The sequence below is a fragment of the Panthera pardus genome, unplaced genomic scaffold (genome assembly GCF_024362965.1).
Source record: "Panthera pardus isolate Hobbes unplaced genomic scaffold, ASM2436296v1 HiC_scaffold_6, whole genome shotgun sequence".
Classification (NCBI taxonomy): domain Eukaryota; kingdom Metazoa; phylum Chordata; class Mammalia; order Carnivora; family Felidae; genus Panthera; species Panthera pardus.
This window is the reverse complement of record NW_026526991.1, coordinates 130,737,644-130,755,406: the sequence shown is the minus strand read 5'-3', so window position 1 is coordinate 130,755,406 and position 17,763 is coordinate 130,737,644. Positions and strand designations below refer to the sequence as shown.

Below are 17,763 nucleotides of genomic sequence, written 5' to 3'. Positions count from 1 at the left end.
CCTGAGCTGTTCACTCTTAATATTCTTAGAGGTTGCAAGGCAGAGATTTCCAGTCTGTTGAACTCAGCGGAGCTTTGAAAATGGAAGTTGAGCTATGGAAAAAAGGCCCAGCATTTCCCTTGGGTCCCTAGGTTCCTCCCAGAAATAACTCCACAATGTTAGAAACCAAGTATAAATTACTCCAGAGTTAATTCACTAACTGACCCCATCCCACAGAGGAACGGGTATGGGCTCTGTGGATACAGATGGAGAATTGGAATGAAAGTCAGGATCTTTGCAGGGCACCGTCACCAGCCCTGCCTTTAAACCTCACCGGGTTGGGACCTGTGAGCCTCTGGGGGGCCCTTTGAACCCTGGAGTATGTATCCCTATGGTCCCATGAGCACCACTTCAGGGAACCCGGGGCTCTCTCAAAAGGGTTCGGTAAACAAAAGAGGCCGGGAGTTGGAGACGTAGCTTTTCACAGACGGGTTCTGTTGCCGTGATGCATCAGCTTTTCTCCCTGCTTCTCAGTGGAGATTTCCAGTGCTGCCCATAAACACCGCGTGTCCTTACATGGCAGGCACACAGTGAGCTGAGTGGAGCTGCACGGAGCCCACAGGACGTGCACATCACCTACCACTTTCCGCTAACTCTCCAGCCACCCCGTGACGCCCTGCTCCCTCTCCATGTTGATTCCCACCCTCCTTCCCCTTGTGTTTTCCAGGTTTTGTTAGCTACGACAATCCGGTGTCTGCACAAGCTGCTATCCAGGCTATGAATGGCTTTCAGATTGGCATGAAACGCTTGAAGGTCCAGCTGAAGCGCTCCAAAAACGACAGCAAACCTTACTGATCCTAACCCCAGAGGCTCCCTGCTCTTATTTTAGCTTTCTTAGGGTAAGTCCCACAAGCCAGCCTGTTCTCAACAGGAAAGGCAGAGGAGGACCACATTGCCAACTTTTACCAAGAGAGACGGTTATTTTTACAATAAGGCCTCCATGTCCCCTTCCCACTCCCCCGTCCCCGTTCGCCATAATTAAAACTCGGGCTACCTTGTTTCTATTGAGTAAACTCCTCTTCCAGTTGTGCCACTGTATTCTCCTTTGTTTTGCAATTTGAATCTCCTTTTACCTTTGTTTTGTTTTCGTTTTTTGTTTCTTCGGTTTTGCTTTTTTTTTTTTTTTTTTTTTTTTTTTTAAGAAAAACACACATAAATAAATGACATCTTGAGAATTTAAAAGGCAAACAAAGGCTAATGTGCAATTCTAACTCTGAGACCCCTGGTGCCCCAGAGCACTGCCTGGAGAATTCACCCCTCCTTGTCCGCGCCCACCCTCGAGGAGGGCGCCAACCGTTTAGAGGTTAAGGTGGTGGCCTAGCGCAAGAGAGAAGCCAGGAGAAGCACTTAAAACAACACAAACGTCTTTCCACTACATTTGGTTCTGTTTTAACAAGTAGGATTTTATTTTAGGGTTCAAAGAAACGTGACATTTATTGGTCAGATTATTACACTGGTTGTCTATTTCGTTGTTTTATTTTTAGTTTTTAGAAAGGATTAATGTAAAAAAAAAAAGATTTAGAGATCTGTTTCTTAAAGCTACAGGGTTTAAAAATAAAATAAAAATGAGTGAAAATACTTGATGTTTCTTGAAAGATAAATTTAATAATAAATAAATAATACATAAATACATAAATAAAAAAGAAAGCCACAGGCCTGTAAATTTTATTTGTAAAAAAAGCATTTCTATTTTTGTACAAAATTTTTACTGCCTCAGAAATAATGGAAGTTATTTATTGCCTATTGTTAACTTATTGGGTACCTAAAGAGCAGTTCTCTGTGCTAGCTAGATCCTTTTGAAGTAGTCTCTAGAGGAATCGTTCTAGGAATGGGCTTTTTTTCACCGTTGAACCCTAGGCCTACAGTTCATGCTTTATCCTCTCGTTGTTCGTATCTGTCTGATTATTTTGTTCGTAACTTCCATTATCTAGTTTACAGCTCAGTCGTCTGACTCTCCCCATATGTTACATCCGTTGAAACTGGATCCTCTCCCCTTGTCCCTTGCCAGCCCCCATCCCAAAACACCCAGAATCCATCCCCTCTCCTCCTCCGGATGGATTCTCTTGGGGTTCCATTGTGCTGTGGATAAAGATTGTAAGAAATGCAAATTACGCGAATGGCTCGTAGACTCCCTAATGACCTAAGATTTGCATTAGTTTTTCTCCTGCACCCTTAAGAGTGATTTTGTTGCTGCTGCGTAGATTCTGTGTAACTTTTTACTCTCCCTTGTTTTCTCCCTAGACATCTTCATGCCCGTTAGTTCACCGTTTGCCTAGCATGTCCCTGTGGCGTCTCAAAAAAAAGTTTCATCGTCCCGTCATTGTTTCTGATGTCTTTCTGACCTCACATCACATTTGGTTCTCCTACTGACCTTTGATCTAGTTTGACCTTTGAAATTTGCATGTGACCTCATCTAGCTATTGAATTCTGGGAAGTCAATGTGAAAAACATTGCTGCATTCATGCAAGACTGAAATTTATTATTAGACAAATTAATTATAGAAAAAAACCTGTGGCAAAAACGTTTCTTTCTTATTTTTTTTCTTTTCATAAAACAGACTTGAAAGTATTATACAGGGATTGGCATTCTTCCCGGTCACTGGTAACAATAGCAATATGTGTCCAGGGACACAGAATGTTGGTTTCTAACAGACTACTTCCAAAAACAGTTTGAGAAAAAAACTGTCTGATTTTAAGTCTCTAGAGGTCTGTAATAGTTTTTACATTTTTCAGGCAGTGTAAAGTTTTTTGATAAGGCCATTTTAGGTGGCTCACTTTCTCATTAAGATATATATATAGAACCACTTTTTGTAGATTAGTATAAGAAAAATATTTACCCTGTTTTGGGGCAAATGCTACCTATTTGTGTCACCTTTTGCTGAACTGACTCACAGTTAGACAATCCATGGTTTAATGCACATGAAATTACCTATATTTTATACTGTTTCAATGTACAGGAGAAAGGTTACTGTAAACTGTGTTACGTTGGTGCTTCTGTGAATTAAGTTGTGGCTTCATCATGAGTCTTACGGTCTTAATGTTCTCTGTTGATAAGACAAGTTTAGAATTGGTTTACTTAAAGAATTTCAAAAAAAAAAATGTTTGCTTAAAAAAAAATTTCATGTGAGGGAAAAAAAAAAAAAACCTATTCCAGAATAAGTTTTGTGTTGGCTTGTAAAGCATTGATGTCATTTTTTTTTTTTATTGTGGACTATTTAGATGTGTTTGTGTTCAGCAAAATGTGATTTTTTTTTCTTTTAAAGAAAAAAAGTGAAAATATATAGTGCCAAATTCCAAAGGTACTTCCTTCCTAGAGCTTCAGTGTGTTTCTTGTGAGAAGTAATTTGATAACATGGGTATTTTATTATGTGTTTTGTATAAATCCCTAATATTTAAAAAACAAAAAACAAAAAAAAAGAGGTTAAAAAGTTTGTTAACTTGCTATCCTGTGGTCTTGTTGCCTGAAATTGTTATTGTTTGTTATTTCTCTATGATGTTTTTTGTAAGACATTGTATAAGTGCCCATGTCTCACTTTTTTAACCGCTCTGCACATCAATGCTGTGACGGCAACCTCACAATGTATTTTCTTCATAATATATGGAAACCTCTAAGGTGAGAAAGTTTTGAACTTTTAACCCTTTCTACCCAGAGCTATCTGGAATGTGGGTAACTTTTTATACTGTCATCATTTTTCTTTGTTCCGGGGTGTTTCTAATTTGGATCCCCCCCCCCCGATACATCTTTTTTTGTTTTTATTTTTGTCTTTCCTACTTTTTTTATCCATTGGTTGAGACCCAAAAGAAAAAAACTCTGCAAGGCAAATCTGGAGGAAAAAGAATATACTTTAACCCTCTCTGATTTTTTTTTACCCTACACCATTTTTTTTGTTGTCGTTTTGATTATTTCTCATCATTTAAAAAAAAAAATCAGTATGCTCCTGAAATTCCTTCTCTGGTTTTCATTAAAAAGTTTATTGGCTAAACCTTCTAAAGGGGGATGGATGATAGGTAGATTCAGCACTTACATTAACCTTAACTCATGTATGCTTTTGAGATCAGGTTTAGGGGTCTGTTCTAGTGCAGAATATTTTCATTCTACTTCCAATTAAGCGACTTTGTGTTGAGGTAGTATTTTGAGGAATTTTTGTTTCTTACGTGCTTAAAAAGTTAATGATGTTTCTCATCAGCCGTTGTGCTGAGCATTCTCTGATCCCAGCAGATACCTCTGATTAAGCAAGGTGTCTGGGGTTAGAAGCTGATAGCCCTTTCCCTTTGGGTTCACTTTATTAACTGAAATCATGTACAAGGGACTGACCACGGAAGTAAAACTCTGTTCTTTATCACAGTTACTGACCAAATACCTAGTACCAGGTCCTCCTGCCACTTTGTCAAGTGCCACAGTACTTGGACTTCGACTTCACGTTGAACAGCTCTCTCTGGCTGTCTTGACAAACCCCTAGGTCATCCCTCAAGCCCCAACACAAACTCCCGCCTTCCTGAAAGAGGCCCTGGAAGCTTCTTAGTCTCTAAAGGAGTTCAGAAACTGCTGGCTCCCTTTCCTTCCTCCTTTTTCCCACTCACCACTCTGTTTGGTTTCGTGTGGATGGGATAGCCCTGGGATGGAAAGGACTAGCCTCTAATGATGCAAAAAACAAAAACAAAACCACAAACTCAAAACAAGTTTCCTTCTTCCAGCACATGCACTTACAACGAAACGATCTGTATTATCCTCACACGTGTTTACTACTGCTGGGGCCTTCCTTCATCCTTTGAGGGCTATTTTGTACTTCCTGCAGCAATCAGCTTAATACCAGAAGTTACCGCACGTGTCTCTCACATACAGCACAGGGTGGCTTGTGGATGCACAGAACACAAGAGAACACCATCTGAGTTTCAGACTGTCCTCTCCTTTCACCCGCCTGCATCTCCCCAAGAGGAGCCTGAGTGCCGGTGACGGTGACCGCAGGCTCAAGACAGGCACTTCGCATTGGGTGTCTCTTCTTTTGCAGGCAGCCAAACATTGAAGGGCAAAGTTTGGGGGTTTCTCTTGTTTTGGTTTTTTGTTTTTTGGGGTTTTTTGCATGTTTGCATTGTTCTTAAAGCTAACCCTCAGAGACAAACTGTCCTTTTACTCACTTTATCTTTTAATATAAAAAGGAAAAAAGCTGCAAGGGTGCAAAGGGCCTGTGCCAGAAGAAAAAACACACAGGAAACTGTTTTGTTTTTTTTTTTAAATCAAGTGTAGAGAATAGTCGTTTTTAAACTAAATTCGAGAATTGTGAGAAAATGGCCGTCCTCAAAGGCGTAACAAGTTCATCTTTCTTTCACCATAGGGGTTACAGTTCTTTGGCTTGTGCTACTCTGGACTCATTTTACTGTTTGTTTTTATTATCTTAAGTGCTAATTAACAAGAAATAAAATTTTAAAAAAACCTGTAGTTTCATTACCTTTTTGAATAATGTCATACAAAAAATGTATTTGTGTTTTTTTGTGCTGTGAGAATTGTTGTTTGTAGATTAATAATATCATTTTGTTTAGAATTACAAAATAGTTTTTAAATATTGTCTGAGAAAAGCCAAAGTTAATGCAACCTAGTGGAAACTGTAAGACCATTTGAGTATTGTTTGTTTTATTGATGCATTTGGATTTTGTTGTTTGATGGAATTTGAGCCAAAAAAAAAAAAAATACGCAGGCTTTCCTATTTCTACAACTGATTGTACTTACGCATTTTGTACCAGTGGAACTTTTTATACTGGAGATTAAAAAAACAATGGAAATTTTTGTGGCTTACTCTAGTGGGCCCCCTGACAATGACTGATTTCAAGTTTGATTTCTGGTTGATAGAAAGAAAGTTGCTTTTCTTTTGAGAATTAAAAACTTTGGCTTGATTTCTTTTTTCCCTTTGCTTATATCTAGCATTAGAATTTTGTCTTAAAATACAGCGGTAAGTTTCACTTTTTATTCTGTATTGTGCAGTTACACAATAAGGTAATTAGATTTAGAAGTACTCAGTCACTTTAAGTGGATAAATGTATTAGTTACAACTTTAGGGGTTTGCTTTTTTGCTGTTTAGATCAAAGTTTTTTCTGATTCTTCTGTCCTCATTGTGAACATAACCGTGTAGTTGAAACAGTCAAACTTATTTTTGTAACGTATGTTATTGTGTGATGCAGTTTTTTGCTTCTGTCTCCAATATTAAACCATTTTCCTAATACTTGTTTCTCTCTCTGCGTGTTGTATTGTTGGTGGTCATTCTGTGTTGGTGATGCATCTACACACCTCACTGTTTCACGTATCTGTTTTTTTTCTCTATGTTGTGTAAAAAGATACAGTCGATTCCACCTAAGTGAATATCTGATTTCGGGAAAGAGAAAACCACACACCAGCCACCTCCGATTTATGTACAACAATAGCCCATCTTAACCACTGCTTCCAAGACCGCTACTACTTACTGCTATCGTTCACCTAAATAACTGCCTCCGGTGTCGGATCTGCCAAGACCTTTTCCGGTCTTGTGAGCACAGTGTCCCATTTCACCCTCTGTCCTCTCGCCCCGTCCCCCTCGCGGGTGCGTGTACGCGGCTCCTCAAACTCCCTCACAGCCGCTCTGCCGCGTCACCTTAAGCAATGTCCGAGCAGCAGAGCCGGGGCTCCTCCCACCTCCCCACAAGGCTAAAGGCACGTGGGTGCAAAACCTGCTTAGAAACTAATCACGTGTTTTAAAGAGGTGAGCTGTAAGGGAAGAACCAACCGACCGACCTGGTGAACAGAAGATGGGAAAAGGGTTCAACTTAAGTTCATGCGTTGCTATTAATCACTACCTACTTATAGAAAGGTAATTTATTTTTAAGAGCTAACTGAATCCAGGGGCAGCTCTCATTATTAAAAAGAACAGAAAACAAAGGAAATCCTTCCGAGTGCTCAATCTAGAAGCTGTCCTCGGAGACGGGAGGGGAAGGAGGTAAAGGTTCTCATGCTCACAACTTCATAATCTATCATCCATCTCCAGATGAAAGCCAGGAATGCCATATGCATCCACACACTCCCTCCTGAACGAACATCTGTTTTTTAAAACCTTGTCCCCCGCTATCCCCCCAACCCGTTACCAAAAGAGAACGAAAGAAAAAAAACTTCCTCGTATGCCCTCCGAAACTGAAGCTCCAAGCCCCTCTCCCTTTTCTGCCCATCTCTTAAGCTCAGGAATCTGACCGCTCTCCAAGTGCTCTTAAAAGATTCCACTGATGTTTGCTCCCCTGTCTTAGCTCTCCTTCCAACCTTTCAGACGCACAAACTCTGTCTGACTCAGGCCACCCGGCACCGGGCAGCGTTCCTCTGGCTGCCAGTGAGGTTTTCCCTGCAGGTGCTCAAGCCCTTCGCCCTCTGGTTTCGGCGGCCCCTCTGCCCCCTAGGCTGCCTTTTCTAGTCGGCTCAACGACAGAGGGGCCCGGTGAGGCGGAGGAAAGGAGGCTCTTTCCCCCCCCATAGGCCGAACACCTCGGTGAAGTGACTTCGCCAGCTCCAGACCTGCACGGACAGGAGCTGACTTCCAGCCAATACTTCCGCTTTAAATCTCACACTTCATGAGACTGCCTGAGAACCCACCGCTTACCTCAGTGGGGAAAGATGGCTAAGGGTGTGTTTTGTTTTCTTTTGTGGATGGGGGAGGGAGGGAGAAGGGGGTAAGGAGGGTGATTAATTCTTTCCGAGATGCAAGTGTTTCTTTTTAAAATCTGTAAGTAATACAACTATATATATATATATATATATCCACCATTTGGCACAAGGCAAAATACTCATGCTAAGAAGTAAAAGAAGGGGAAGACAAAGCCAGTTTCTTCTGTTGGTGTTTTAGAAAAACAACACAAACAGGAATTCTCCAAAGAAGGGGACAAAACTGCTAGTTCCCTTAAGTGCTCATGATTGTACAGCTGGTCCCTGCTTGAATTCATACTTCTCATTTTGATTCCGTAAACCACCACTGCAGTGTCAGTTAGCGAGGTGTATCCGTTTGCCACACACGGCCACCTTGGGAAACTACAGAACTGCCAACATTTACCACGCTGACGGCAGCCACACACGTCTGCCCGGCCCACAGCACTTAGAACAATCCGTGGGCTGGGACTCTTAGCTGGCAGGCTAGGAAACACAGTGAACATAAATGTACTGTGAATCGTTCCTGATAAGTGAATAAAACATTGTGACCAAACAATCAGCTTATTCACTTATCAGGAATCGACTGTTCTGCTAATTCGCTGTTTTGTTTTTCATCTCTGTTGTAGCTCACTATTTTTGCTGTGTTCTGTTTTCTCCTCTCATGCTTGGGCAGAATCACTGGGAATACTATCTTCATGTGACCATAAAACGTTTATATCGAGTGAAATGATATCTTAACAAAATCTATGCACTTGCTATCAGGAACACAATACTGGATGTGTCTTATATATATTGAACTATATAGTACTCGATTTCTTAAATAAAGCTTAAGAAAGGACTCTGTTGTGTGTAAAGTTAATGTGATTATTTTTCAAGGCAGTGTTTCTAAGGGGTATCTTTATTCTTTTAAGTCTTGAGTGATACAGGATATTTTTCATTAAAATTATATCACTGGCTTTATGACTTACTATTCAATAAATTTTCTTTGGAAACAAAATGGAGTGGGGGGAAGTTCTTCCGAGCACATCTTAGCAGATGTCTATCTGGAAAACCATCCCCTTACTGGTGACCGTGGCAAATCTCTACCCAGGGCACGATGGGTGGCAGAAGAGAGCAATCCCCTCATGCCAGAGACCCCCGGAAAGCATCTAGAACTGGCCCTACACTACAAAACCCAAGTGCCTTTCTGAATGTGATCTCTTCAGGCCCAGAAGAAAGGGGACAGAAAAGAAAGATCCGAGAATAATGCTGGTTTGCGTCAATGCTTTCCCAAAATGCTGTGACTCTAGAAACTATACCCTGCTGGAGAGCAACGGCAGTTCTATTCAGGACTGCAAAATGAGAGCGAGCAAGAGAGGGCGTTTGATCATTCAGGATGAGAAGGGTAACGTTTCAAAGCGATATGTGAGAGAGACATCCTATAACAGCTGCAAAGCTTAAATGGGAGTCCTGCTGCTTGGCCCCTTGAAGAAATACTTTTGAAATTTTTCCTACGGGCCACAAGTCTGAACAGAATGGAGCGTTCTCTTGGATTTTTTTGCTTTGAGGTTTTATGTTACATTTGTTTTTCTTGATTAATGTTTGATTCTAAGAAGAACTCCTAAACTTCTACTTGAAAAATGGCACAGGCATCCTAATCCCTTATAAAACAAATCTTTGTAATCCCTGATAATGAGGGACAGAGACAGCACGGCTAATGAAAATCCACAGACAATCCAAAATTCTTCTCCCAGTCTCTGCCTCCTCCCACATCCTACTCATCAATTTGTCACAAAAACAAAAACAAAAACTTCTAGTGAAAGCGAAGGATCAGAGAAATCGCCAAGGGTAGTAAAATCAAAGGGTCTAGACAGACTGTGCTTGCTGGAGCCATGGAGTTTGGGTTAGGGGAAAGAAGTTCTGTTTAAAAAAAAATCTTTTTTTTAACATTTTGAGAACCATAGTTCTAAATGACCTGGGTTCAAGTGTTGAACAGGTGCTTACACACGGAGGTACCCTAGGAAGTACTTTTTCATAGTCTTGCCCTGAGCATCAGTCACATATCTAGGAAGCATCTTTTTTTTTTTTAAAGAGAACCTATCCAAGGCGATAATGGGTAGGAGAGCTCTGAGGCTCCGTCAGGAAAGGAGGAAAACCAGCGCGTGCCCTCTCCCTCTCAGCCCCAATTCAGTGGTCCCCCCCGCTACTGACTCGCCACCCCGGGCCGACGTCAGTAGGAGACGTAGGAGACCTGGCTCAGAATGAGGCTCGCGGGTCTGTCAGGCGGGAGGTGCTTCAGGGGAAAGCTACACTTCTTACCTTTCTCTACGGGGCAGCAAAGCAGGTATCAACTTACACCTGCCTACATCTGCGGGATGTTTTTGAAAACGAAAAATGAATACATAAATCTATACATATGAAATATATAAATGTAAAAGACTGGTCACTTACAGTTAAAGCCCCAAATAAGCATCCCCGATTCTGAGACAGAATGAACTTTCTTACGTGAAGCTGGCGTTAAAGGTACGCAACACTCTTAGGAGCATTCTCTGGTGAGCCACGCTGCCTCAGTTGGGATGCCAGCTCTACCACTAATTATCCACGGAATCTCTCTGTGCCTTACCCTCATTGGCAAAACAGGGATGAAAAAGTACCCTCCACGTGGGCTTCTTATGAGGATTAATTAAGCCAACACGCAGAAAACACTCAGAGCAGGGTCAACCACACCGGGAGCGCTCAGTAAAGTCAACCAGTATGTAGCAGTGGCAGTATTTACTGACACGGCTGGCCAAGCTCCCCTCCGCGGGCCTGGTCTGTTACTCTCTCCTCCCACGTGTACTCTCAGCCAACCCCAGAGAGCCCCACAGCTCTCCCTGGGTTCTTGAGACAAACACGGACAAGGCGAGACCAGATGCCACAGCTCCTCAGGTACAGATCTCTGCACTAACAGGACCCGGAACAGGCTCCTCCCGTCATGAGAAACTGTAAACCAGAGGCATGCCCACCACACGTTACAGGCTAGCACACCCACACAGTCCTGCCCGGAGCCAGGGAGACAAAGAACTAACTCCATCCCAAAAGGGGTAACTGATTCCTCGCTCTAATCCGCCCCTTCCTACCTCTAAGTATTATATTTAGGTCTCTCTTCCACAAAAGAAAACCCCAGCTATCCAGTATGGGTCCTAGGTGGGTGTCAAAATCACCTAGAGATTTGTCTGTTAATAGCCTGTAGGTTCTCTGCCCTTCCAAGGCAAAGCTGTGTCCACAGCAACAACCAGAATCAATACAACTTTGACCACCTTGGGAAGAACAGAGGTCAGGGCTCAGAAGCTTGAATGTAGCCAAGCAGAGATCTTTCTAGACCACCAGCCCCATCTTCACCCCATCCCCGATTTAACCAAAGATACTCTGCTTTTGTTTATTTACTGGTTGTCTCATGTAGGATTTTATTTAGAAAAACCATTTTCCTACTAAAAGCATGAAGATTTCTTAAACACTGTTTTAGAAGAGCATAACTGAGAGAGAGGCTCATCAATACCTAAGCCTTGTGACAAATACTGATTGCCTTTGGAGTCATTCTCTCCTTTCCTCTCTCGTCTCTCCACCCTTCTATATTCTCATAGTTCTTTGTCTGCGATGCATCACGACATTCACTATTTACTGTGCACTGTTTACACGTTGCTTATGTCTGTCTCCTTAAGCTAGAACATGAGCTCTCTGGAGGTGCCTGTCTCTCCTTCATCACTGTATATTCGGTGCCTCACACAGTACCTGCCATATAGTCAGTGTTCAAAACTGCTGGGTGGATGGAAGGATGGCGAGAGAGAGAGATGAGTGGATGGATGGGTTGATGGATGGATGGATGGATGGATGGAAGGAAGGAAGGAAGGAAGGAAGGAAGGAAGGAAGGAAGGAAGGGTGGATGGGTGGATGGGTAGAAGAGTAGATGGGGGGATAGATAGATGGATGTATCAATGTAACAGGTGATCTTGCTGGGACCAGAGAAGAGAGTTCCATATTAAATGGACAACTCAAGAAATATCTGTGGAGGGAGTTCTGATTATGCTATGGTCTGGATTACGGTTGACGATGGTGGAAACTGGACACCTCTTGGCAAAAGTCAGGAGCCACGATGTGAGGCCTGGGACATAGGTGGGGACAAAGAAGAACACTCCCTGCTTGAGGATCCCAAATATGCAGGTTTTTCCTTACTGCCACAGGGCCAATCAGCCACTGAGTCCTGAATGGAAGGACATTCCTACCATCAGGTCAAGCCACCTTCGGTATGCTGTCATCTCTTTTAGGCTAAATTTTGCACCCTCTCAGAAGTATTTTATATGTAAGGACTATTCCTAGAAAGATTTTTAACATCTAAGAGGCCAGAAAAGCTACAGAAAGGAATACAAATCAATACCAAAAAAAACTATGAGTAAAGACATATGATTCTTCGGCATTCCTGAGCAGCAAGTCAACTCCCATTTGCCTCGTCTCCCATTTGCAGCTACTGTTCAATGTGCCAGGATGGGGCCCAGACCAGCCCCAGGCAGTATGGTACCACTCAGTCATTAGAATGGCCTCGAAAAGGCAAAAAGTTGATGCTGCTACCGGGATGCCATTTAGCTCCTGGCATCCAGGAAATGCATCCAGTGATGTGTTAGCTACCACAGAAATATTGCATCATCAATTAATGGTTCATTTATTCCAAAGATACGTATTAAGCAGCTACCACATGCGGGGCCCTCTAGCAGGCGCTGGGACTGCAAAGACAAGTAATAGATGGTCTTGCCTCCGGGAAATTGCCATCATTAGCAAATGTGCCAGGTAAGGAGAAACCCTTCAAATGAGCCTGTGGACCGTCCCAACAAAACATCGTGTCTGCACCGCAGACAGTGTTATCACACACGTGAAGCTTCGTACTGGAGCTCCACCCAGATGACAGTTCTTTCAGATATTTTAGTCCTTGGCGGGGCTCAGCACCACTAGGCACAACGTCTCCCTGGCTAGAGCTAAAAGGTCTGTCCTCAGAATGAAATAACATGGGTGATGGGGGTAGAGGAGCTGGCTCTAAAGTCTTCTATACACCAAAGTCTCTACAAAGGACAGAGCTGAGCGAAGCGGCTCTGTGTGTTTAAGAGTCATGTTTCCAAACCGGCCAAATGTGGCACATTCCTTCCAGTCTACGGAATGTGTTCATCCACTAAGTTCATCTCTTTAAACAGTATGACCTGAAACAAAGGAGAACCTTCCCATTATGGAGTACAAGGAAGATGGGAGGGGACTGGTGAGGGGAGACAGAGCCTTGGCATGACAAGACGTCCTGCAGAGCTGACGGTGGAGTCACCGTCTACCTGTATGAAGTCCCAGGCCCCACAAGCTAGCTCTGCGCCCACTCTGCCCACCTTCCCTTCCCACCGTGAGTGTGTGCTCCACCATCCAGAAGCCTCACCGAGTTCTCCTATGGAAGTAGGTCCACCCCAACCCTAGTATCAGCTTCAGCCCAGATGCAGTAAAGTTGGTGACACCTGCCAGCTTTCCCTGGTGTCCCACCCTCTGCAGGGCGGGCTTCAGAGAAGAGAGATTTCTAATTCGACTTCCCTGTTCCTGGGATGAAAGGTGAGAAGGGCTTTCATCAAGTTGGCTGGAACAACCAAGAAGGAAATACTGACAGGACTCTGTCATTAAAGAATGTGATAGGAGTGACATCACCAAGATGGGCAGAGGCTGGAGGCTTCACTCCCCTTCACAAGAACCACTAACAACTATTCACGGACAAGACGCCACTAGAATCCACGGACAAGACGCCACTAGAATCCACTAGAATCCACAGACAAGACACCACTAGAATCCATGGACAAGACACCACTAGAATCCACGGACAAGACGCCACTAGAATCCACTAGAATCCACAGACAAGACACCACTAGAATCCACGGACAAGACACCACTAGAATCCACGGACAAGACGCCACTAGAATCCACTAGAATCCACAGACAAGACACCACTAGAATCCACGGACAAGATGCCACTAGAATCCACGGACAAGACACCACTAGAATCCACGGACAAGACACCACTAGAATCCACGGACAAGACGCCACTAGAATCCACGGACAAGACGCCACTAGAACCCACAGACAAGATGCCACTAGAATCCACAGACAAGACACCACTAGAATCCACGGACAAGACACCACTAGAATCCACGGACAAGACACCACTAGAATCCACGGACAAGACACCACTAGAATCCACGGACAAGACGCCACTAGAATCCACGGACAAGACGCCACTAGAATCCACGGACAAGACGCCACTAGAATCCACTAGAATCCACAGACAAGCCACCACCAAAATCCACGGACAAGACACCACCAGAATCCACGGACAAGACGCCACTAGAATCCCAGAACACAGGACTGAGGCTGAAGCACCCACCGGCACCACAGAGACCAAGCCAGACGGTACCTCAAGGGTGAGGGGAACACTACCTACTGACCACACTCCCCCGGGCCAGCAGGCACGATGCTGACAAGTCTATCCTGAGCATAGGGTTCCTCCAGTGGGAAAAGAGAGCCCAGGGATGACATCCAGCCCCACCCCCAACACTGTGGGTCACTTCATGGGAGCCCCTACTCTGGTTTTGCCCCATAGGGCATACAGGGGATTCTGTGGGGCTCGATCACGAGGAATCTGATTGTGATAGAGAAGCAGGGAGGGTCCTGCAACAACCAGCACTCAGATCTTGGGAGACCAAGTTCCTACCTGTAGAGCCCAAGCAGTATGCCCAACCAGCGGATTTGCTCACGGGCAAAACCAAATTGGTGGCACAGTCTGACCAGAGAACTCAGGAGGAGCCCGGTCAGCCTGACTCAGGTGCTCACGTAAGGAGTTCTGCTGGCCCTGGAGCCTGGTCTACCCAACCCCAGGCAGAGATGCTGAGTCAGCCTCACCCGCTGGAAAACATGGCTCCCAGACGCTCCCAACCAGAAAGCCTGTGAGGGAAAATTGGGGAGTTCCCCTCCCAGTCTCACCCAGGCAGGAGAACTGAGTCACAGCCCCATCTCCTGCAGAGTATGGACCCCCGCCCCATCTGACAGGAAGAGCTGGCACATATACCTTGAAGCTGCTGCATAACTTGGCAATGCTTGAGCCAGGAGGCAGGTGGGCAGAGCTGATCGCCTCCGGAGCAAAGCCAGTGGTCTTGTTTGGCCAAGGAACCTGGGGCACAGGTCAGCCTGAGTCAAGACCACAAAAAGCCTCAGTGGCCGGGGAGCTGCATCTCCCGCCATGCCTAAGCAGGAAAACTAATTTATAACTCCACTTCCTGCTGAATACAGCCTTCAGTCTGCCTGACAAAGAATCTCGCCAGCAAGTAGACCGTCCGAAAGCCCTGCTTTCGGTGGCACTGGGACGGAGAGTACAGCAGATGGCTTTCCCCGTCTGCTCAGCAAAACCAGTGGCCTCACCTAACCGGGATATTCAGTGCACACTCCTGGTCCCCAAACAGCAGAGAGCTAATTCACAGTCCCACCTACTGCCGAGTACAGTACACAGCCCAGACCTTCTAGTAAAGCCTGACCAATGAATCCAGGCAACCAAAGAACCCATCCTGCATCCTCACTTTGGCAGGAAACCAAGCCAGAAGTCCTATCCAGCCATTCTCAGCAAGGGGCCCATCCTCCATTCTGACCTCAGAACCCAAACGGTTCCCTCCCTCCAAAATAGACCCTAAAACCCGGCCCAACCTGCCCAAGGACATTACCAGCAGACACACCTAGAAACCCAAACTGAGCTGATGGGTGAAGACTGCCTCTGCCAAAGCAAACTTGCAAAATCTTAGAGATCACTTACTCAGACGGACAGAACCAATGGAAGGAATCAAGGGTCACAAAAAAGGAGGTAAATAGGACACCACCAAAAGAAACTAGTAAAGCTCTAATAATTGACCCTAAAAAAACTGGACATCTATGTATTGTGAAAAATTCAGACTAGTTACCTTAAGAAGTTTAGTGAACTACCAAAAAAAAAAAAAAAAAAAAAGACACAGAAAAGTAAATAATACTATGAAAGCAATGCATGAACAAAGAAACAAAGAAACCATAGAAACCATTCCACAAAGAAACAGAAACCATAAAAGAAAAAAACCTAGAGCTAAACATACAATAACTGAATTGAAGAATTCAACACAGAACTTTAAAAGCAGATTCGACCATACAGAAGAAACAATCAGTGACCTGAAAAATCGGACATTTGAAATTATTCAGTCATAGGACCAGAAATTTAAAAAGAATGAAAAAGAGTGATAAAAGCCTATCAGATTTATGAGACACAATGAAAACAATATTCACATGATGAGAATTCTAGAAGAAAAAGAGAAAGCAACAGAAAGTACATTCAAGGCAATGACTGAAAACTTCCAAACCTGGCAGAAAAAAAAAGACATCCAGATCCAAGGATCCCAAAGGACCCCAAAAAGAGTGAACCACAATATCACAAACCACATTAGGGCTGCAGAGAAATACATTATGATTAAACTGTCAAAAGTCAAAGGAGGAAGAGGGGCACACCTGGGTGGCTCAGTCGGTTAAGCATCCAACTTCGGTTCAGGTTATGATCTTGTGGTTCTTGAGTTCAAGCCCCACATCAGGCTCTGTGCTGACAGCTCAGAGCCTGGAGCCTACTTCAGATTCTGTGTCTCCCTTCCTCTCTGCCCCTCCCCTGCTTGCTCACTCACTCTCTCTCTCTCTCTCTCTCTCTCTCTCTCTCAGAAATAAATAAACATTGGGGCACCTGGGTGGCTCAGCCGGTTGAGCATCTGACTTCAGCTTGGGGCATGATCTTCTGGTTCATGAGTTCGAGCCCGACATCAGGTTCACCGCTTTCAGCAGAGAGCCCACTTTGGATCCTCTGTCCACCTCTCTCTCTGCCCCTCCCCCACTCATACTCTCTCCCTCCAAAATAAGAAAAAAAAACCTTAAATAAATAAACATACATTTAAAAAAAAAAGTCAAAGGAGAAAGGAAGAATTTTTAAAACAGCAAAAGAGAGGAGTTACATGTAGGCGAATGCCCATAAAACTATTCACAGATTTCTCAATAAAAACTTCTCAGGCCAGGGGCACCTGGGTGGCTCAGGCAGTTAAGTGTCCAGCTCTTGATTTTGGCTCAGGTCATGATCTCATAGTTCAAGAGATTGAGCCCTGTATCAGGCTGTGCACTGACAATGCAGAACTTGCTTGGGATTCTCTCTCTCCCTCTCTCCCTGCTCCTCCCCCACTCACATGCATGTCCCGCTCTCTCTCTCTCAAAATAAATAAATAAACGTGAAAAAAAGAAAAAGAAACTTCTCAGGCCAAGCTAGTCACATGATATATTTTCAAAATATTAAAAGAAAAAAAAAAAGGTCAACTAAGAACGCTATGGTCAGTGAAGCTGTCCTTCAGAAATTGAGGGATAAAGCCTTTCCCAAACAAACAAAAGCTGAGGGAATTCATCACCATTAGACTTGCCTTACAAGAAGTGCTCAAGGGAGTTGTTTGAGCAGAAACAAAAGGACGGTACGTAACATCATAAAAACATAACAAGCTGGTGTAAAACATAATGGTAGGTATACACTCAAAGTCAGATTCTGTAATATGGTAATGGTGGTATGTAATTCACTTACAACTCTAGTTTAAAAGTAAAAGTGTAGTAAAAATAACCATAACCACAATAATTATTAGTTATACAATATAAAAAATATGAGAAGTGTGACACCAATAACCTAAAATGTCAAAGGGAAAAGAAATAAAGGTGTAAGGCACAGAAATTATATGGAAGTTAAGTTGTTAGTTTAAAACAGGGTGTCATAATTTTAAGATATTTTATGTAAGCTTCATGGTGGCAAGGGAAAAACCTGTAGCAATTACACAAAAAGGAATGATAGAGAAGTCAAAGTACAATAACACTAGAAAACATCAAAACACACAAAAAAAGGCACCGCGATAAGAAACAAGGAACAATGGAGCTACAGAAAAAAAGTAACAAAATAGCAATAGTAAGTCCTTACTTATCAATAATTACTTATATGTAAATGGGTTAAATTCTCCAATC

At 43.5% G+C, this 17,763-nt stretch overlaps 1 protein-coding gene across 16 annotated transcripts in view; it reads left to right on the top strand.

The window, feature by feature from the left end:
- The window catches only part of CELF2 (CUGBP Elav-like family member 2), an 832,193-nt gene extending 823,663 nt beyond the window's left edge, over positions 1 to 8,530 (top strand). For 15 of the 16 annotated variants that reach the window (XM_019460830.2, XM_019460833.2, XM_019460824.2 and 12 more), the window contains one exon: positions 707 to 8,530. In XM_019460830.2, coding sequence (XP_019316375.1) covers positions 707 to 834 — 128 coding nt within the window. In that variant the 3' untranslated portion in view covers positions 835 to 8,530. The remainder of the gene's footprint in view (positions 1 to 706) is intronic. The other variant, XM_019460822.2, reaches the window with a different exon arrangement.
- The last annotated feature ends 9,233 nt before the right edge of the window (positions 8,531 to 17,763 follow it).